The 23,013-nt window shown below is 38.6% G+C and overlaps 1 protein-coding gene across 5 annotated transcripts in view; it reads left to right on the top strand.

Moving 5' to 3' along the window:
* TP73 (tumor protein p73) overlaps positions 1 to 23,013 on the top strand; it is a 212,845-nt gene that overhangs the window by 17,645 nt on the left and 172,187 nt on the right. For 4 of the 5 annotated variants that reach the window (XM_074306471.1, XM_074306469.1, XM_074306468.1 and 1 more), the window contains exon 1: positions 16,017 to 16,139. The exons of the other annotated variant lie outside the window; for it this stretch is intronic. In XM_074306471.1, coding sequence (XP_074162572.1) covers positions 16,063 to 16,139 — 77 coding nt within the window. In that variant the 5' untranslated portion in view covers positions 16,017 to 16,062. Of the gene's footprint in view, positions 1 to 16,016; positions 16,140 to 23,013 lie in introns of those variants that run through there. 5 annotated transcript variants of the gene reach the window in all.

Below are 23,013 nucleotides of genomic sequence, written 5' to 3'. Positions count from 1 at the left end.
ACTGGGAACTGGTGTTATTATTTACCTAACTGCTACTGTAAAGGGGCTTGGAAACTTGACAAGTTATTGGAAAAGGAAGGGAGGGAGGAAGGGAAAAAGGGAGGGAGGAAGGGAGGGAGAGAGAGAGAGAGAGAGAGAGAGAGAGAGAGAGAGAGAGAGAGCGAGAGAGAGCGAGAGAGAGAGAGCGAGAGAGAGCGAGAGAGAGAGAGAGAGAGGAGAAAGAAGGCAGAGAGAGAGGAGAAGGGAGAAGCTGAGAGAAAGAGAGAGAGACAGGAGAAGAGATAGAAAGTGAAAAAGAGAAACAAGGGGAGGGAGGGAGGAAAAGGAAAGGAGAGAAAGAAACAAAGACAGGGAGAGAAACAGAGAGGAGGGAGAAACTGAAAGAAAGAGTGATAGACTGAAGCAGAGAGGGAAGGATGGAAGAAAGAGGGAGGAGGGGGAGGGGAGATCAGACTGAGGCAGATAAGGAGAGAGACAGAGACAGTGAGAGATAAAGACAGTGAGTGAGAGGAGGGATAGAGACAAAGAGACAGACGAGGGTGAGAGATAGAGCTGAGGGAGAAACCAAGAATGAGAGACTTGAGACAGATATATAGAGAGAGGATGTGAGAGACACAGCGAGGGGAAGAGATAGAAAGTGAGAGACAGATGGCATTCAGAGATACGGCAAAAGGAAGTGAGAGAAACAGAGAGGGAGGGAGAAGAGAATAAAAAAAGAAGAGGGAAGGAGGAAGAGGAAAAGATTAAAAAGGAACAGGAAGTTGGAGAAAGAAAGGGAGGAGGAGAGGAGAGAATGGGAGGGGGGAAGAGGGAGGGAAAGAGACAAGAGGCTGGAGGAAAGGAAGGGAGGGGGAGAGAAAAAAGAGGGAGAAGTAGAAGGCTAACTCTGCTTTAATTCTGCTCCTAACTTGCCTTGTTATTACTTAACCTTCCCCTCCCTTGTCTTCTTCCCTCCCATCCATCCTTCCCCAATTATTTCATTATAGATTTTGGAGGGTGTTATACCCTTCACGGTTTATATGTAGTATTGCCTATTGAACCCATTTCCAATTTGAGTAAGTTTTTGCAACCACAGGCCTTCCTTCCCCTTCCCCATGCCTGTATGTCTATTCTTCTGCACTGCATTTGTATAACATAATTATTTTTACCTTAACTCTGTTCCAGTCTTTCTTTTGAGCTATCCTGTTGCCAATGTCAGTCTTAAACATATGTATACATTTCCATGTTAAAAAATAACATAAACACTTTGTCCATGTTAAGTTCCTTGAAGTTGATCTTTGATATTGGCTCTTATATGTTAAATTTTCTATTAATTTCGAGTTTGATAAAAAGCCCTGAAAATCTGCAAGTTCATTGAGTGACCATTTTTTTTTTCCTATTCAATATCATGGATGATTTTGTTGGATACGATATTTTTGGCCACAGGCCTAGCTCTTTTGATTGTCCGTAGATATTCCAGGACCTGCCCTCTTTTATTGTGGCTGCTAAGTCCTGTACAATTCCAATTCTAACTAACTCCGGTATATTTGGCTTGTTTTTTTCTTGTTTCCTGCAAAATTTTCTCTTTGATCTGGGAGTTTCAAAATTTGGCAATAACATTCCTATATGTTTTTCACAAAGGATGTATTTGAGGTGGTGATCAGTGGATTTTTCTATTTCTGGTTTCCAATCAGGTTTTTTTTTTTTTTTTACTTCAGGACAATTTTCCTGAATTATTTCTTGCATTATTGTGTCAAGGTTCTTTTTTAGTCATAGTTTTAGCTAGTCCAATCATTGTTTTTTTTTCTCCTCTTGATCTATTCTTTAGCTCTGTTGTTTTTCTTATTAGATGTTTCACATTCTGTTCTAGTTTTCATTCTTTATATTCTGTTTTGTAATCTCTTGGTCTCTTACAGCATCACTGGCTTCCCCTTTCCTAATTCTAATTTTCAGAGTTATTTTCATTTTTGAGATTTCAGATCCTTTTTTTAGTTGTTTTTTTTTTCATAATCTTTTTCTTGGATTTTTAAAATTCATTCATTTATTTATTTTAGTTTTTAATCATTGTCTCTCATTTGATTTTTAAATTCTTTTTTGAGTTCTATAAATTCTATGTGGGCAGGGAATCATTTCACATTACTCTTTGGAGGAGAAGTTTGCTTTTTTTTTTTTTTTTGCTAAAGTGTCCTCCTCTGAAAATGAATCCTGGTCTTCCCTGTTCCCATAGTAAGTTTCTAGGAGTGGATTCTTTCTTCTTTATTGTTCTTTATTCATTTTTTTAAAATGAGAAGTGTTAGTGTAAGCTCTTCTAATTGTGGGGTGGAGAGGATGATACCTCTAAATTCACTTTAGCTCTCCCCTCTGACCCCAAACCAAGAGCTTCCTTCCTTCTGTAAGTGCCCACAGCCAGCAACATCCTTGCTCAGCTGCTTCTGCATTCCCAGTGTGCCGGTTCCTTCTCTCCTAGGATCAGTAGCAAGCTGGACCTGTCTTTCTTGATCAACCAATGTTCCCTCAGTCTTTTGGGATTCAGGCCCCCTTGCTGTCCAGGAGATGAAAGTTCCTGTACTTTCTGCTGAGGCTCCAGCCTAACAAGCTAACCTGCCAACCTGAGGGGTCCCCACTTTCTACAGTTTCTACAGAGCTAGGCCAGAGGTGCTTGTACTTCATACAGATCAATCCCCTTCCCTGCATCTTGCCTCAGATCTTGGGGTTGTAACTGGAGGACCTCTGTCCTGCCCCAAGTCTTCTGGATTTTTCACCAGTCTATGTGTGCCCTCAGATGCAAATTTATTCTATTTGTGGGGAAAACCTGGAGAGCTTGAAATGTACCAACTTTCTCTGCCATCTTCCCAGCATCCTGCCCAGGATAATGTTTTTTAAAGACATACAATAAAAAACATAGAAGTACCCAGGGGAAACAAATATATTGAAATGAGGATTTAGTTTTTTTCCCCTGTTAAAGTTCATAGATTCCCTTCAAATTTATGTTCCTGGACATCTTGGACTAGATGGCTTGTGAAATTTCTTCCAGCATAAATCACAAGCTTTAAATTATTGTGATATGATGCAAAGACCTCATGATTTGAAATAAATGATCTGAATCACAAGCTGGAAGGGATCTTATTGGCCACCTTGTCCAACTCATTTCTGAATAAGCATCCCTACTATAACACATTTGGCAAAGGGTCATTAAGCTTTTCAGCTTGAATACCTGAGGGAATGGGAAGTTCACTACCCCACAAAATTCCCCGGGGTTCTATTTTGGGCAGCTTTCCCCTTACAGTTAGATAAGCTGTTACATAAGAACAAAACTTCTTCCTTTGTTCTTAGTACTGCCTTCTGGGGCCAGGCAGAGAAAACATTAACACCCTATAGGAAGAAGTTAGATTAAATGACCCTTGACATTTTTTCCAACTTCCCAGAATTCCCTGGGTTTACATTCCAGCTGGGCAATAGGTAGTCATCCGGAGCCATAACAAGTCTCTTGACTCCTCTGGGCCTCAGTTTCCTCATTTGTCAAATGCAAGGGATTGAATTAGATGATCTGTGATGTCCCTTGCAGCTTCATTTCAGTGACTTTATTTACATTTTTGAAGGTATATATTTGGAGGTATATATTAACAAGATAATAGTAAAAACATCTGCTTATGTGTCTATGTCATTCTGTTCTCTCTTTATTTTTTGAGTATTTAAGAAAAAAATTATGTTAATCAGATGGCTCAGTGCATAGGGCACCTCCCTCTTTCCCAAGTCAGGAAGATTTGAATTCTAAACTCACCTTAGCACTTACTAGCTGTGTGACCCTGGGCAAGTCACTTGATTTCTTCTTTTGGGGGAGGAGGGATAGGTACAGTTGGAGTTAAGTAGCTTGCCCAGGGTCACACAATTAGTGTTAGCTGTCTGAGGAAAAATTTAAACTCGGTCATCCTGACTATAGAGCTGATGCTCTAACCATTATACCATCTAGCTGCCCCTACTTCATCTGTTTTGACTGTGTTTCCTGAGCTATCAAGTGGAAATAATAATAGCACCTCTTCCCCAGGGATTGTGAGGATCAAGTGAGATTATTTGTTAAATGTTTGGCACAGTGCTTGACATATGGTAAACTATATAAATGCTAGTTATTATAATTGTTCACGTTGAACAGGTCACCAAAGTCTCTCAGCACCCCACACAATTCCCAGAAAATTGTTCAGAGATTGCAGAGCAGTTACAATCTGATTTTAGTGGAGGAGATTTCCCAATCAATTACCTCATTTCAAATGTTTCTCCTCACTCCCCAAATTATAATAACTTGTATATCTAGTTCTAATCCTGCTTTCTTTACCTTCCCCTCCAAGATGATACTACTTCATTTGTATATATTTTAATCTATTATCTGTCTTTCTGTCTGTATATCTAACTTGTATCTATCTTTCTATCTGTATCTGTGTCTGTCTGATCTATGTCTATATTTGTTTATCATCTCTCTCCTGTCTTTCTGGATCTACCTATCATCTTTTTCTCCTTCTATTATCTCTTTCTCCTGTCTATCTTCCCATTGTCTCTATCTATCCTATTTCTATCTTGTCTGTATCTGTCATCTGTCTTTTCTATATTTCTATCATCAATCTCTTTCTGTCATCTATCTCTATCCTGTTTGTCTCTCTTGTATACCTGTCTATATTTATCTGCTTATCATCTTTCTTTGTATGTCCATACATATTTATCTAAATTGTTCTAAAAGTCCTAGTGCAGCGTAAAAATTTTGCATTAAGACTTTTGAGATTTAAAAAAAAGACTTTTGAGATTTCCCCCCTCCCCATAAATACATGTCTTTTCCCTTTACTATGTAAGCTCTTTGTGGACAGGGACTATTTCAATTCTGTCCTTGTACCCTGGAAGGGAGTATAGTGCATGGTACTATCTATATCTATCTATCATCTATCTATCCATCTATCATTTATAGCTGTCCATTTATATCATCTGTTTATCATATATGTATTTAATAAATGCATGATGATTAAGAGGGCAATAAAGGGCAAACTCTTATCTCATTAGCATCAATTTTTTGTATTTCTTTAACAGCAAATACAACAGAAAAAAAAAAATCTTATAAAAAAGATCCAGGAACTCATCCTTTTTGGCAGGTAATCTTGGCAAAAATTCCCCAGTTCTCCCTCTGCCATCTGGGGGAGAGCCCTCTCTGTTAGCTCATCGCTGGGGATTGGGTCTCTCCTCCCACCTCCCCTTCCCAGGTGGTCATTTTTGCCATTGTTTTCCCACTGCTGGAGAAGCTTCTATGAAGTAAGGAAGTTAATTATCAGAAACTCCTATCTCTCACCCCATGGGGAGCCCCAGAAAAAAATGAAAGCTGTCCTGGGATTGGGCAGCTGGTTTCTCCAGGAAAGCAGCCTCTCTCAGGAGCCCCCAGGGATAGGGGGTGACATTAAGCCCTATCTTAGCAGGAAGGTGGATTTATCAGAGGTCACTTACCAGATGGAGCTGGGAGGAAGCAGCTTGAGACCCCAGGGTTTTGAGGTTTGGGTGTTTCATTTCCTGGGCCCATTCAATGAGAGGTAGAAGAGAAGCCTTGAGCTCTTGTCAGAAATAGACTGGAGGTCCCCACGTGCCCTGCCCTCCTCCCCTTAGAACCTCTCTTGTCCAGCAGCTTCTGTCTGTCAAATGATCTGGCTGCCTTGGGGATGAGCCCAGGCATCTGAACTAGTCAGAGCCTCTCTTTTCAGAGCTCTAGTGATATTTGGTTCAAATCAATTTAACAAGTGATTATTTGTTAATATCTTTGGCTTCTACATCATAAACATTTCTTACTTCTTCCCCTTTCCTAGGAGACTTCCCTTATGATAGTAATAAAAAACAATAGAAAGGAGAAAATTTTAAAAGTCAAACAAAACTAAGGGACATACCTGAAGAGTCTGACAATCTATATGATATTCTATACCTGTGGTCTCACCTCTGCAATCTTCTTATATCTCATCAGGTCATGAACAAGAACTTATCAAGTACCTACTGTGTGTCATATGCTTTATAAGATACTGGATACAAAAGGAGAAGGGGAGGAATACAGGGGCTTCATTATCCTCTCAGAAATAACATGTTATTTTAGGTATATTTGTTATCTATTTCTACATGTAAATACATTATTTTTCTCCTTTAGATAGAATGTAAATGTCTTGAGGGTAAGGACTGTTCATTTGTGTCTTTGTTATCTCCAAAGCTTTTAACAGTGCTTGGCACATAGTAGGTACTTAAAAATTTTCATATATATTATATAATAGTATATATAAAATAATATATGATATAATATATACTATATAAATTATATAAGTACTATATAAAATAATTCAATGTACAATACAACATATACTATATAAATGATATATTATACAATATACCATGTACTATGTAAAATAATACATTGTACAATTAATATGTAATATACAAAATGATACCTTATAAAATATATACTGTATAAAATGATACATAGTACAATACAATATGTACTATATAAAATAATAAATTGTACAATGTAATATATTATATAGAATAATACATTGTACAAAGTAATAGATAAAGGATACATTGTATAACATGTAGCATAAAATGATACATTGTATAATATATACTGTATAAAATGATACATAATACAATATAATATGTACTATATAAAATAATACATTGTACAATTAATATGTAATATATAAAATGATACATTATATAACATATACTGTATAAAATGATACATAGTACTATATAATATGTACTATATAAAATAATAAATTGTACAATATAATATATTATATAGAATAATGCATTGTACAAAGTAATAGATAAAGGATACATTGTATAATTAATATGTAACATAAAATGATACATTGTATAATATATACTGTATAAAATGATACATAGTACAATATAATATATAAAAAATAATACATTGTACAATTAATATGTAATATATAAAAATGATACATTATAAAAAATATATACTTATAAAAATGATACATAGTACAATATAAATATGTACTATATAAAAATAATAAATTGTACAATGTAATATATTATATAGAAATAATACATTGTACAATATGATATATACTATATAAAGTAATATATTATGCCATATAACATAAAGTAATACATTATACAATATAATATATGTTTAAAACAAATGCAAAATAATAAAAAAATAGAAGAAAAAGTAATATTATTGTGTGCCCAACAGAACATCAGGTAGGATTTGAAATATGTAACAATAAATTTCCATTTCAAAAAAGCATATATAACAACAGAGGACATTGTATTCTTGACTATAGTAGGTGCTTTATAAATGTTTGTGGAGTGATTGGTTGATTTCATTGCCACCAATAAGAACACTGCTTACTGTTTTCAAATCCCAGCTATGATCACATCTTCAAGAAGTCTTTACCTATCCCTCTTAATCCTTCCATATGTGATTGTTTTTCTAATTCATCCCATAGAAAACTTGCTAGTATAGAACCATGCTGTCTCTCCCATTGGACTGTGGGCACTTTGAGAGCAGGAATCAGCCTTTATCTTTTGGTAGCCAAAGCTTAGTATGGTGATCGGCACATAGTAGATGTTTAATAAATGTTCATCATTGACTGACTGGCTGACTGATTTTAGTCCAGGTATGTGGTAGAAAATAGCATTCGTGGGGGCTTGGAGTAGGATAGTGCCAAGGGTGGGGTCAGTGGGATGCGCTAAAGAGAGAATATGGCTCAGCCTGGGCTTAGAAGCTTTTAAAACATGGCACTTAGTTCTCCTAAGCCCCCAGCTGCTCAATCAGAAGTATTTTAAGATGTCCTCAGCTCCTGGAATGGGATGGGGCTAATTCATAGAATCTTGGAGCTGTTAGGGACCATCCTGTCCAACGCCCTCTTTTGACAGATGAGGAAGCAATCGGCCTCATGCCTACATTGCTGGATTCTAAATTTGAACCAGACATTCTTAGCTAAAAGTAACATTGCCTAGCGTGCTGGATGGAGCTCAGGAATCTCTACTCAGGGTGCTGACCCAGGAATTCCTCCTGGAAAATGGTGTCGGAACCCGTGGAAAAGACCTGCTTTACTTCAGTTTTTATCCTGGGTTCTCTTGGCTGCTCCAAGGATCTGGTGGACGAGATGCCAATTCAGTTCAATCCAAAGAGTATTGATTAAGTGACTCCAAGGCACACAAGAAATTGATGGCACAGTGTCAAGTTCTGGGATGACAAAGACAAAAAGTGAACATTCTCTGACTTGGAGGAGTTTATAAGAGAATCTAGGTATGTATACAGAGGGGCGAAATCTGAATTTGAGGAGGAAGGGATTAGTATCCCCTGAGGGAATCAGAGAAAGAAACTTCACTGAGTTGAATTAAGTTATAAAAGAAGCTACAAAATAAGCTATAAAAGATTCTAAGAATCTGTGGTAAGGAGGAGGGACATGCTAGACCTGAGGACAGTCATGTAAATGAATGGAGAAGGGAAATGGAATGTGGAATTCTGGGAAGAGGAACGGAACACTGTGGAATCTATGCTCAATTTGGAATCTGAGGACAAGGAAATAAATCCTAGCTCTTCCACTTAGTCCTGGTGTGACTTTGGGTAAAACATTTGACCCCTCTTTTACCTCCAGTTCTTTCCCTCTGAGATTATCTCCAGATGACTCAGAATATATCTAGTATGTTCATTGTTGTTTACATATTGAATCTTTTATTAGGAGGTGAACTCCTTGAAGGAAGGAATTGTTTATTCCCCACTTCATGGCATGTGGTAAGCACTTGATAAAGCTATGTTGACTAATTGAGTAAGTGACCTTAGTTTGTTTCTTTGCAAAAAGAGAGGTTTGTAGTAATGATCTCTTTGGTCACTTCTAGCTTTATTTTTTTGTTTGTTTCTTTTTGGAGGTAATTGGAATTAAGTGATTTGCCAGGGGTCACACAGCTAGGAAGTGTTAAATATCAGACTGTACTTGAATTCCTGTTTTCCTGACTCAAGGACCTGAACTCTATCCTCCACTTCTAGCTTTAAATCTCGATTTGAGCATTTATGAAAAACCCTGATCTCCTTCCCAGCCTGGCACACCAATACTGGGTATGGTGCTATCCCTCTCTCCCTTAGATATTATTTATCTTTTAGCCTTAGGTATAACCACCAGCAAAAAATAACCCTCCTTCAAAGCAGGGGAAGATGGGAAAAGACTTCCTTACTCAGAAATTTTTGTGGAAGCAAGTCTGCTGCCCATACTCCCTCCTCATTCCTATATTTCCTCCCCTCCAGGGTAGTACCTAGGTGTCTGTCCAGCCCATCCCTTCGTAAGTCCAGTGCTGGCTTCTGGCTTTGAGGTCATGTGTTCTTGGGCTTAACCTAGGTATCTGCCCACCCCATCTCTTCCTAGGCCCAGGCCTGGCTTCTGGGCTTTGAGATCATGTGTTCTTGGCTGTACCTAGGTGTCTACCCACCCCATCCTTTCCTAGGTCCAGTCCTGACTTCTAGTTTCTGGCTTTGATATCATACATTCTTGAGCATGCTGTAAAAGAAAACTTTACAGATTTAGAGTCAGGGCTGGGTCCCAGAAGTTAGCTTTGCTGTTTCTGACTTTGTGTAAAAGTCAAATACTGAATATTTTGGCCACATAATGGGAAGATGGGATTCACTGGGAAAGACCCTGATGTTGAAAAAAGACTGAAGGTGAAAGGAGAAGGAGACAGCAGAAGATGAGATAGTGTTGTGGAAGCAATGAATGTGAGCCTGAAAGAAAACAGCCTTTAAGTATAAGGACCTAGGTATAAATCCTGCCTTTGCCATTCATTTTCTGTGTACCAAGTTATTAATCCTAAACCTCTCTAGGTCATGGTTTTTCCATCCACAAGTGATAATTAAAGTGTAGATGATCTTCTAAGGCCACCCTCAGCTCTAAAACTATGATACTTCCTTTTATTCCAATGCTAAGTGTTATAGTTTGTAGAGTGCTAGAACTGGTCTCAGGAAGACCTAGGTTCAAATCTAAGTTTACTAGCTGTGTGACTTTGTGGAAATCACTTTCCCTCTGTCTACCTCAGTTTCCTCTTCTCTAAAATAAATATGATAGTAACACTTGCCTTCCAGCATTGTTACGTTAATAAAATGAGATGTTTGCAAATTTTAAAGATAAATAAATATATATATATGTGTGTGTATATATGTCTATGGATATATATATATATATATATATATATATATATATATATATATATATATATATATATATATATATATATAGTTGTTATTCAGCTTCAGTCATGTCTGACTCTTCATGATCTCTTTGGTTATTTTGTTGGCAAACATCCTGGATTACTATGGTCTTAGAATGTTGCATATCTTATCAAATATGGTGACTGAACTGGTTATTTTTTACTTAACTGCTTTTCTTTGAACAATTCCAGGAGGTAATATTTATGAATAATAGTAATTAAAACACAGAAGGCTGTTGGGAACACAATATGTAACTTTGCTTTACCTCTGGTAGACCTTTTCTTCTCTTCTTGTGAGAGGACGCTGTGATTCAAGGAGACTGAGAGAACAGTTACTGTTCTCTGACCTCTCCACTGAGAGACGATTGCGTTGTCTGACCTCTCTCCCCTTCCCTCTGCCTCCAATTTATTTCATTCCCAGTCCACAAGCAACACCTGTGTAAAGGCTGCTTTGCAATCCCTTCAGCTGTTCACAGCTGTGGAGGCTCTCGGAGAATTGACCTGCCCCTTACAGTGCACTTAGGCATAGTCCTTAACAGAAAGCATAGATAAAACTCTTCAAAAATTATCAGGTCGTACTAGAATCTAGTTATTATGGGATTTCTTAAGGTCTCACCCAGTTCTAGCTCTCTTGATCTTTACCCCCTTTTAAAGTTCTTATTGATAACTCTTGTTTTTTATATCATTATTTTGTCCAGTATTCCACCCTTGCTTCTTAGAGAACCACCTTATAGGGCAAATAGTATTTTTTAGAGACAAAAAAGGAGGGGGAAATATTAGCACTGTCAATCAATCAGTACATTAAAAAAGTCTGAAAACATGTTCAGTGTACTACAACTGTGGAGGCCCTTGGGGATCTGGATGGGAATGTCTTCTCATCTTTTAATTTGTATTCTACTTAATCTTTACACTTTTAAATTCCCTTTTGATATTGTGTATGAATAGTTTTTTTCTACTTACACTATTGTCGTCATTTATATATTGTTTTCTTAGCTTTGCTTAGTCCACTTGCATCTTCAGGAAAGTCCTTTTATATTTCTTTGAATTTGCTATTTCTTATAGCAGAATAATATCCTTTCTATTCATGTATCACACTTTGCTTAGTCATTCCCTTAGTCATTGGGCATCTACTTTGTTTTTCAATTCTTTGCTTTGCTCAAAAAGTCTTTGATGTATTTGAAGGCTTTTTATTAATAGCTTCCTTGGATGTATAAGGCTAGTAAGGGAGTTGCTGGGTAGTCCCATAATGGATAGGATGCACAGCCTGGAGTCAGAAAGGCTCAGCTTCTCTAGTTCAAATCTGGATTCAGAGTCTTACTAGCAGTGTGATCTTAGCAACATCAACAAAGTGAGGACTTTTAAGCCACTTTATTTGCATGATTCTTTCATGTGTTTGTGAATACTCTGCAGATCTTCCAAAGGACTGTTTGTTCATATGGTCAAGTGTTTGACCACTTACTGCTTAATTAAAGGCTTAATTTGTAAGTAAGATTTGTGAGTTAAGTCTGATATTATGCTATGTGGAGTTGGAACTGGGCAGCTTCTGGTAGCCACTTTTATCTCAGACTATGCAGAGGGAAGCAATAAAGGTAAATATTGGATGTCAATTGAGAATTATAGTGCAGTTTCTAGCTGTATGGCTTCCTCTTTTTTTCCTGCTGAAATTGGGGTTAAGTGATTTGCCTAGGGTCACACAACCAGGAAGTGTTAAGTGTCTGAGGTCAAATTTGAACTTAAGACTTCCTGACTTCAGGGCTCGTTCGTGCTCTATCCACTACACCAATTAGCTGCCCCTCCTATGGCATTTTAAAAATAATAGCTCTGCTGTTCTTTTGGCAGATGTAGTTTTGAGTCAACTGATTCCAGAGTTTTCTCCCTCCCTCCTTTTTCTCCTTCCCAAGACAGAAAGCAATCCAATATAAATTATACATGTGCAATCATGTTAATCATACTTCCATACTAATTCAAGTACTTTTAAATTATTTTTGTATATTTAATATATTTATATATTAAATATAAATATAATAATAATATAATATTAATATATTTAAATAATAAATTTTAATTTTATTTTTTGTTTTTACTTTTATTTTTTTAATGATCATACATTTATTTTTTCTTTCTCCCAAGTCCCTTCCTTCTCCCTTTAAAGAAAAATATCCTTGTAACAAGTAAGCATAAGTAATAGCTGTATGGTATGATGGATGAAGCCTGAGTTCAAATCTGGTCTATGATATTTACTTTCTGTGTGACACTGAGTAAGTCTCTTTACCTCAATTTTCTCATCTATAAAATGGAGTATAAATAATACCTCCCAGGATCAAGTGAAATAATATCTGCAAAGCATCTGACATATAGCAGGCACTTCAAAAATGCCCCCCCCAAAAAACCCAATGTTTTTAAAGTGTTTTCCATTTGTTATTAAACATATGTATATATGCACAACCTATCTTACAGTCATTCCTCTGTCCTTGGAGATGTAGGTGGATTGTCTTTTTAATAAGAGGGAGAGAGAGAAGGACAAGGGGGAGGGAAGGAGAAAGGGAAAAGAGGAGAAGAAAAGAAGAGGAAGGGAGAGGAAGAAAGATAGAAGGAAAAGGGGAAAGAAAAGAGAAATGGGGGAAGAGAGAGAGAGAAGGGCAAGGACAAGGGGAGGGAAGGAGGGAGGAAGAAGAAAAGAAGAAGGGAGAGGAAGAGATATGGAAGAAGGGGAAAAGGAAAGAAAAGAGAACAGGGAAATGGAATAGAGAGACAGCATAGGGGAAAGAAAGGGAGGAGAAGAGAGAAAAGGAAGGAAGAGATAACAGGAGGAAGGGAGGTGAAAGCAATAGGTGCAGGGAAGAAGGGAGAAATAAGAGGAGGGAAAAGAGGATGAAGAGAGGACAGGGAATGGGAGAGGGAGGAAAAGAGAAGAGAAAGGAATAAAAAAGTAGAGGAAGAGAAGTAGAGGAGCAGTGAGGAAGAGAGAGACAGAAAAGGAAGGAAGAAGGGGAGGAAGAGAGGATGAGGAATGGGAGAGGGAGGGAGAGAGAGACAGAAGGTAGGAGAAAGGACGGGAGGGGAGAAAGAAAAGAGGGAGAAGGAGAGAATAAAGAAAGAGGAGGAAAGAGAAGCATAAAGGAAGGAAGAGATAGGAGAAGGAGAAAGAAGAAGAATGGGGAAAGAGGGAGAAGGAGAGAGAGGAAGGGAGAATAGAGGGAGAGGAAGGGGGATAGAAGAGCAGGGAGGAAAGAGGAAGGAGAAGAATTTAATACTCAACTATAAACAGAAACAGTTCAGTACACGAAGAACAAGAAAAAGAATTGTACATGAAACTAGTAATGCTTTTAAAAAAACCGTTATGCATATTTAAATAAACCAACAGGGAAAAAGTTACACATAAAATTTAACAAGATACTAGGAGAATTGCTCGTGTCCACTTTAATATTTTTTTTTGTTTTAGTCAATGTAATTTTTAAAGTATTTCATAAAAGGACCCGTGTAAGTGATTTTAGCTTGCATTTTATTCAGGTAAAATTAAAAATGGATTATAAACTTTATAACCGCAGAAACTCATTTAAAACTTTTAAAGTAGTGTAGAGAATATTTCAAAATCTCTGTACCACCTTTACCACCCTAGAATTCTGGATTTCAGACTGGAAGCAATTTTCTAGATCATCTAGTCCTCTCCTCTCGTTTTTTTTTTTTTTTTTTTTTTTAAATTTTTTTATTGTCAGGGAAATGAGTCTGGAGGTAGGTGACAGTGGGGGATTGTGGGCATGGGTCAGAAAGGGACCTTCCTCAAGGTAAAGTAACGCTGGACTTTCCCTTGGATTTTCCATCTAGGATTTATTTATCCTCAGAAACATACGAGGTAAAGAGATAACAATGGTGGTGGATGTCTTGCTTACCCTCCACTTTTTTTTTTAAAGTTTAATCTGCATTATTGAAATTTTTCTTTTTTTCTTTTTTTAAATTAATTTTATAATTATACATTTTTGACAGTATATATGCATGAGTAATTTTTTTATAATATTATCCCTTGTATTCATTTTTCCAGATTTTCCTCTCCCTCCCTCTACTCCCTCCCCTAGATGACAGGCAATCTCATACATTTTACATGCGTTACAGTATAACCTAGATATAGTATATGTGTGTAAATACCATTTTCTTGTTGCACGTTAAGTATTGGATTCCGAAGGTATAAGTAACCTGGGTAGATAGACAGTAATGCTAACAATTTACATTCAATTCCCAGTGTTCCTTCTCTGGGTATAGCTGTTTCTGTCCATCATTGATCAGCTGGAAGTGAGTTGGATCTTCTTTATGTTGAAGATTTCCACTTCCATCAGAATACATCCTCATACAGTATTGTTGTTGAAGTGTACAGCGATCTTCTGGTTCTGCTCTTTTCATTCAGCATCAGTTGATGTAAGTCTCTCCAGGCCTTTCTGTATTCATCCTGCTGGTCACTTACAGAGCAATAATATTCCATAGTCTTCATATACCATAATTTACTCAACCATTCTCCAATTGATGGACATCCATTCATCTTCCAGTTTCTAGCCACAACAAAAAGAGCTGCTACAAACATTTTTTGCCCTCCACTTTTAAAGCTCTTTGGAGCATTAGGTATCTGGGACTAGGGGTCAACCGGGTGGCTTATGGGAAATCTGACTCCACACCTTTAGGATCTTCCGCTCCTTAAGGGGTGGGCAGGTTGATGGAGGGGCAAATGGGAGGGATAGAAAAGCTAGATTAGGGGCCTCCCAGATGTGGCAATTTTACCTGCATCCTCAGGGGACCACATGGACCTCTGGCTCCACCCAGGACAGGGCAAACAGGTTTTGGGCCCCAGCTCTGTATCAGAGTGGAGCATCTTATGAGTGCATGGCCCTTCTCTTTATGACCATTACCCAATTCCGTGAAATGGGTACCCAAGTGATAAAGCCGCCTCCGGACCAGTCGCCTCTATTAGAAGGTCTGCCTATTTTTTGACTTTGTATCCTCGTGCATAGTAGGCACTTAATACATTATTTATTTGTAGCATCCCCAGCGGATCAAATAGTTCCTGACAGTTCCTGGGAACACGCATGTATGTATTAAGCGCCTACTGGGTGCCTCTATTCTTTGGCTAGAAGTAGTCCCTTCACATTTGGATCGAGGAAGGATCAGCACCCCGCTGGTTACCTAGAACAGCATTCTCTGCCCCCCTCCTTCTGTCCTATCCTCGCACCCTACCCCAGTTGGAGTTAATTTCCCCGTCAGTTTCGTTTTCATTGATTGATTCAAATTTCTTTCTTGGAAAACAAAAAACAAAAAATACAAAAACGGCCGCACTCCACGCTAGAATAGCTGCCTAAAATGCAAAATAATCGCCGGGCTTCTCTGTCTCCCCTCCCCCACCTCCCTCCGCGCGTTGGAAAAGTAATACCGCACTTTGGTTGGTTTTAATTCCGCATGCTTCGGCTCTAAGTGGCCGTTTATTGGGTACATTTAGGGTCACGAAGTAGGGACCTCGGGGACCGCTATTCCCCTGTGGGTGGTTGAGCGATGCTAGTAAGCCCCGGGGGCAGGATTTGAACTCTGCTTCTCCCACACGTTTTCCTTCTAGGCTGAGTGGGTGGCCGGAGAGCGAGCCTCTGGTTTTTAGACCGGAGCCCGAGACTCTCCCCTTCCCCACCTCCCCCAGCCCCCCGAGGCCCAGCCTGGGGCTTCCCCGGGGCTAGCGGCCCCTCCCTGCCTGCGGGCCCGGGCTGTTCCGGGAAACGGGGCAGTTACAGTTGCCAGTCATTCACATATCTTTGAGCGGCTACAATGTCATCTCCTAGGCAACACGGACGCTGCCCGCTGGGGGAGCAGTAAATGTCTCTCCTTCTCGGGCCTCCGGTTTCTGCCAGCGGGCCTCCGGGGACTCCGCTCGCCACTGAGGCACACCGAAGGTAGGAAAGGCTCATGGGGATTCTGTTCTTGGCCTTCCTCTCCCACCCTTAACCCAAAGAAACGGGCAAAACTCTGGGCACTTTTTTTCCGGCCCCGTGGGAGGATGCCTTTAGAGTTGGGCTGTCCCACTTCCAGAAGGGGGGCACAGCTACCTGCCCCTCTCTGCTCTGGACTGTTGGGGCACAGAGTGGGCACAGAATCTGCCACAGCCGTGGATGGGACTGGTGCCTGGTGCTTGGTGCCCGGCAGAGATTGGCAGAGCACACTAGGACTGGCTGGGGGCTTTCCCCCCAGAGGATACAGCCCGCTTCGATGGATTCAATACAGTGCACATTTATTAAGTGCTCACTGCATGCTGCTGTCAGCCACTTCAACACAGTGCACATTTATTAAGTGCTCACTGCATGCTGCTGTCAGCCACTTCAACACAGTGCACATTTATTAAGTGCTCACTGCATGCTGCTGTCAGCCACTTCAACACAGGCACATTTATTAAGTGCTCACTGCATACTGCTGTCAGGCACTTCAGCACAGGCACATTTATTAAGTGCTTACTGCATACTGCTGTCAGGCACTTCAGCACAGGCACATTTATTAAGTGCTTACTGCATACTGCTGTCAGGCACTTCAACACAGTGCACATTTATTAAGTGCTCACTGCATGCTGCTGTCAGCCACTTCAACACAGGCACATTTATTAAGTGCTTACTGCATACTGCTGTCAGCCACTTCAACACAGGCACATTTATTAAGTGCTTACTGCATACTGCTGTCAGGCACTTCAACACAGTGCACATTTATTAAGTGCTCACTGCATGCTGCTGTCAGGCACTTCAAATACAAACAGGGAAATAGTTCCAGCCCTCAAAGGGCTTGGATTCCAATGAGAGAAGCAAAATTCACTGTTCCACGGAATGATAGAATTTTGGCTTTATTGAGCAGCAAGTCAATTTGATTGATATCTCCTCTCCTCCCTAGAATTTCTAGCGACAGGGCACTCACTACCTTTCAGGGTTGTCCATTTCACTTTTGGATCCATCAGTCAAGCAAAGCATCTTCTATAGACTAGACACTGTGTTGAGTTGCTAGTTGATATAAAACTAGAAATATAAATCTGTGCCCTTAAGGAGATTATAATAAATTGAGGAATGAGAAGGAAACAATTTAAATCCAGATGGGTAAATGCAACATATCATCAAAATAATTGGGGGCAGGGGCAGCTAGATGGCACAATGAATAGAGCACCAGCCCTGGAATCAGGAGGACCTGAGTTCAAATCCAGCCCCAGAGACTTAATACTCCTAGCTGTGTGACCCTGGGCAAGTCACTTAACCCCAATTGCCTCACCAAAAATTAAAAAAAAAATGATAATGGGGGGAGGATCACTAGCAAGAGGGCATCAAGAAAGCTTTCCATTTTTATGTGTTCCTTTATCTCTAATCACATCCCACCTTTTAGGACTTTTTTTTTTTGGAAGGGTTTTCTTGGCAAATATATTGGAAGGTTTGCCATTTCTTTTATCAGCTTATTTTACAGAAGGGGAAACTGAAGCAAACAGAGTGAAGTGACTTGCTTAGGATCACACAGCAAGTAATGCCTGAGACCAGATTTGAATTTTTCAGTAAGCTGAACCTTCCTCATTCCAGTACTGGCATTTTATCCCACACCACCTAGCTGATCTATCAAGTAAAGAATGGCATTTATATAATACTTTTAACATTGAAAGGACTTCATGCTATCAAATTTGATCCTTAGGATAGTCCTTGAGATAAACATTATTATTATTCCCATTTTACAATTAAGGAAAGTGAAGGGAAGTGACTTGCCCATAGTCACAGCACTGATAATGTAGGATTAGAATTTAGGTGTTCTTGAGTTCTGCCCCAATATTCTATTTACTTTATCAGCTCAATAGAATTGTGGGAAATCAAAGAGCATTAATAAGAAGTATTCCAAACCATAGAAGGCAGACAGCTTGTACAAAGAGTTGAATGTTGTATAAGCAGAACTGGAATATAGATTGCAAGAGAGGATAGTGATATGAAACTGAGCTGGAAGCAGATTGTGAATGATTTTTAATTAGCCGATAAAAGGTTTTTTTTTTTTTTTATTTTATCCTGAAAGCAAGGGGAGCTACTGAATCTTCTTGAGGAGAGTGAGAAGGTCAGAATTTTGCCTTAGGATTGTTCTTTTGGTCCCTATGGAAGGGATGGTTTAGGGAATCAGAAATAGACATTCTTTCATCCTACCCATGATATGAGCCTCTTTGGGCCTGGGCTAAAATCCTGTTCTTTCCTCCCTTCCATCTGTTCAGAAGTTGCCAGTTTGGATAGCCTACCTGTTTTCAGACTATTTGGTTTTTAGACTTTTTTATACTCTTAAAATAAAGAATTTGTCTACCAATATTCACTATATTTAAAATGTAAGAAGGCATAGTGTTATCATGACAATTCTTTTGGCCTTTAAAAGAGAGCATAACAAAAGCTGATTATTACATAGCTATGTAAGGTTTACAGGACTTTATCAACAGGATAAAATCCTTGGATTTTCTCAAGAACCACCACTACCTGATGAAGTCAGAAATTGAGGAAACTGAGCTTCATCTAGGTTAAATAATATGTCCATATTTGGTTCTAAAATCAGGATGTGACAGGGGCAATATTCAAAGTCAGATCCTCTTTTCCTATGCAATGGCTAGCCTCTTTCTTTAAAAAAAATCAAATTTTATTGATTTTTCAATTCATATCTTTTATACCTTATTTTTATTGATCTAGTTTGTTGTTCTCTTTATGAATAAATGCTTTGCATGTGCTTAAGTGCTTATAAAATTGTATTCATTCACTAGTTTCTCTCTCATCTTATTAACATCTTGTTTTTACATATGCTTTGCCTATAAGATTTTACTGTTTTTAGTTATTTATTCATGTCTTTTATATCTTGTTTTCATTGATAGCATTTTTATTTTTCATTTCAGAATCTATTTTGTATAGTAGTGCTCGATAATTTCATTCATGTCAGTTGTATCTTATTTTTATTAATATCTCAGGTTTTTAACCTTTGTTTCTGAATCTCTCTCACTTTTTCCTCTGGCCAGTATGTTTTCCCTTATTAAAGAGAAAAAGAAATCAAGTATATCTGTCTGAGCAAAACCAAATAAGGGAGTATCCACTTCTGACAGTTTTTGCAATATTCTGTGTGCCCGTGATCTCTACCTCTGCATAGTTAGGGAGAAAGATGTATTTTCTCAACTCTTTTCTGGGGTTGAACTGAACAATACTTTTATATCTATCTATCTATCTATCTATCTATCTATCGATCGATCGATAGATATAGATATAGATATATTATAGTTTTTATTTACCAGATATATGCATGGGTAAACATTGACATTTGCCAAACCTTTTGTTCTAATTTTTCCCCTCTCCCCCCCCCCAGATGGCAGGTTGACCAATACATGTTCAATATGTTAAAGTATAAATTAAATACAATATATGTATACATGTCCAAACAGTTGTTTTGCTGAACAAAAAGAATCGGACTTTGAGATAGTGTACAATTAGGCTGTGAAGGAAATCCAAAATGCAAGTGGACAAAAATAGAGGGATTGGGAATTCTATGTAGTGGTTCATAGTCATCTCCCAGAGTTCTTTCGCTGGGTGTAGCTGGTTCAGTTCATTACTGCTCTATTGGAACTGATTTGGTTCATCTCATTGCTGAAAATGGCCACATCCATCAGAATTGATCATCATACAGTATTGTTGTTGAAGTATTCAAGGATTTCCTGCTGACCAATACTTTTTAATAACATCAATGAATCAATTAAGATATATTAAGCAGCTATTTTGTTTTGAGATATACTGCTATGTACTGTACTAAGCCCTGGGGATAGAAAAGGAAGCAAAAGTCCTCAGGGAGTTCACTGTCTAATGGAGAGAGTATGTGCAAACAGATGTGTTACAAACAAGCTGTATACCCCATAAATAGGAAGGAATTGAGGGAAGGAAGATCCTGGAATAAAGAGGTAGTAGGAATGACTGCCTATAGTAGATGGGATTTTACTTGAAGCTTAAAGGAAGCCAGGGAAAGCAGTGGGCAGAATTGAGGGCAGTGAGCCTTCTAGCCAGAGAAAATACTTGGAGCTAAGAAACACTAAACTGCTCCTTGGGTTTTTTTTGTTTGTTTATTTGTTTGTTTTTTGCTTTGTTTTGTTTTGTTTTTGTTGTTGTTTGTTTGTTTGTTTTTAAGATTTTTCTCAGATTTTCTTGGGGGTCATTTAAGGTCTCCTCTTGATTTTTCAATTCCCCAGCTCCAACCTAGCTTCAGAAACTAGAATCTCAGGAAAATCAACCTAGCTTTTGAAATTTGTGGATTTTGTTTGGGCTTCAGAGAATGATCTGATTTAAGGGTTGGACCAAAAGCAAGCCTGCCCATACCTTACTGGATCACCATTTTGGCTTTCTTGGGTCATCTGAGCAGGAGCTTTTCTAAGCCGCCGTGGGTAATAGATTAATCAGTACAGAGTACATGAGGGAGATTTATTCTCTCTCTGGGTGATGTATCCAGGGTGGGGCTAACAGGGTGAGATATGATCCAAGGTTTGGAGTTGGATCGTGGCCAAAGGTACAGAGAGCATCTGCTTTGGACACAGTCATGGTTGGAGAAGCAAGGTTCTGAGGAGGGCACGGGTTATGATTAGACATCAAATAAGGAGACTTGGGGTGAGGAGAAAAGGGGGGATAATGACTTGTAGTCTGAACATGCCTTTTTTGGTAGGCAGCATACAGGAAGTTGCACTTTGTTCCTTTGCACTAACAGCCTTGAAACAAAAACTAGATGCCCACTTTCCAAGACTACTGAAGAGGATACTTAACGGTTAACTTGGACTCAGTGGTCCTTGACGAACTTCCCCTGTTCTGTAACCACTCTTAGGCAACTCTGATATGACCTAGGAGCAGGGCAAAGACTAGACATGGAGTTCACCGGTCTGTGATTTCCTTGATGGGAAAATCCCTCCCTACCAGTGCAGGTGTGCCCCTTCTCTACCACTTAGAATCTTAGACTTGCCCAGGATCACCCAGCAATTATGAGTGAGAGGCAGTACTTACACCCAGGTTTTATCAGAGACATATTGGCTGGGTTATTCATGTTAGTGTCCTGTCATAAAGGATGAGCTCAACTTATCCCCAGGAAAAGAGACAGAAACAAACACAGAGAGAGAGAAAGAAAAAGAGAGAGAGAGAGAGAGAGAGAGAGAGAGAGAGAGAGAGAGAGAGAGAGAGAGAGAGAGGTACCCCCTTTCAAAAAGCTTGTTTTTGTGAGTTGCAACTATTGTTAGTTACTATATTAGAAACTTGTGTTTTATATACATCCTTCTTAGACTCACCGAGCAAACTAATTAATGGAGGTGTTGGGGGCAGGGATGGGCAGGGAGGAAGGAGAAATTAAGCAATCATGTATCTACGAAGGAAGACACTATCTGTATCCGGAGGAGGAACTGAAAAATATAGAAATATATAGAGTTTGATTTTAAATCCATCCATACATATATGTACAAAATATTTATGTCTAATTGTAGACATCTTTATGGTGGGTAAGGAAGGGAAAAAGTTACATGCTAATTTTATTATGTATTTAAAAGGAAAAGCAAGTTGCATATAATAGAGCTGGTTTTCTATACCCTGGATTGACCAGCTCTCCTGTCACCAAAAAGTAAATATAAAATATATGTGAAATTGATGTACATTACCTTACTGTGTCCAGTTCTGGGTGCCCCATTGGGTATTCCCCAAGAAGAGAACAATCAGGAAGGTCAAGGGTTTGAGAATTTATATTGTATGAAGATTAGTTGAAGGAATGAGGGATGGCTAACCATCAGAAGAAAAGAGTCAGGGGGACAAGCAGCTTGTCTTTTAAGCATTTAAAGGGAAGTTAATTTGAAGAAATATTAGCCTTGTTGTGTTTGGTCTTGGGAACAGGACCAGGAGCAGGGAGAATAAGTTTCAGACAGATGAATTCAGTGTAGCTATCAGGAAAAGCCTCTTAACGATTTGAGCTACTGAAAAGTGCTCTTGCTGGAGATCATTAAGAAGAGATGGAAGCATTGGGTGTTGAATGTCTTCAGGTATCTGGCCCACATGGTTTCCCAAGACTCTTCTGATATTGAGATTCTGCAATTTTTATCTTGATCTTTTATATACCAAAGTATTCCAGACAAAGAAGACACGAAGAAAGGAAAAAGACAGAGAGGACAGTTAGAAAAGTGACTGGGAACAGAGAGAAAAGCTTGAAATAGGAAAGAGAGAGGAAAGAAACAGCAAAAGAAGAAAGACAGAAAGAATTAGAGAGAGAGAAAGAGAGAAAACCCTGACAAATAATGTATTTGATGCCCTAGTATCCCTTCTTCTAAGGGCCAGTCAAGTCTCTTGACTTCAACCTACTTTATTTGTAAAGTAGCTAGTTAGATGGATGGATTCTTCTCTGGACAGAAAAATTGGAGAAAGTGGATAGATAGATTTGATAAATTGGATGAATAGATAAAAATAGATGGATGGATATGCAATCCTAGCGAAACTGAGGGAAGACAGAAATTGGTTTTTAATCTTTAATGTGGAGAGTTTTAGGCTAATTCACAGGCAAAGTGAAATATCCTACATACAAAGTAACAGCAATATTCTGTGATGACCAGCTGTAAATGAATTTGCTATTCTTAGTAGTTTAATCATCCACAACCACTCTGAAGGATTTATAATGAAAAGATGGATGTATGGATGGATAAGGTAGAATGATTAAATAGATAGATGAATAAATTAGATCAATTGGATAGCTAGGTAGCATAGATCGATGGATTGACACAATCCAATAACAGGTAGGATA

Source organism: Sminthopsis crassicaudata, chromosome 3 (assembly GCF_048593235.1).
Source record: "Sminthopsis crassicaudata isolate SCR6 chromosome 3, ASM4859323v1, whole genome shotgun sequence".
Taxonomy (NCBI): Eukaryota; Metazoa; Chordata; class Mammalia; order Dasyuromorphia; family Dasyuridae; genus Sminthopsis; species Sminthopsis crassicaudata.
This window is presented reverse-complemented; position numbering and strand designations above follow the sequence as displayed.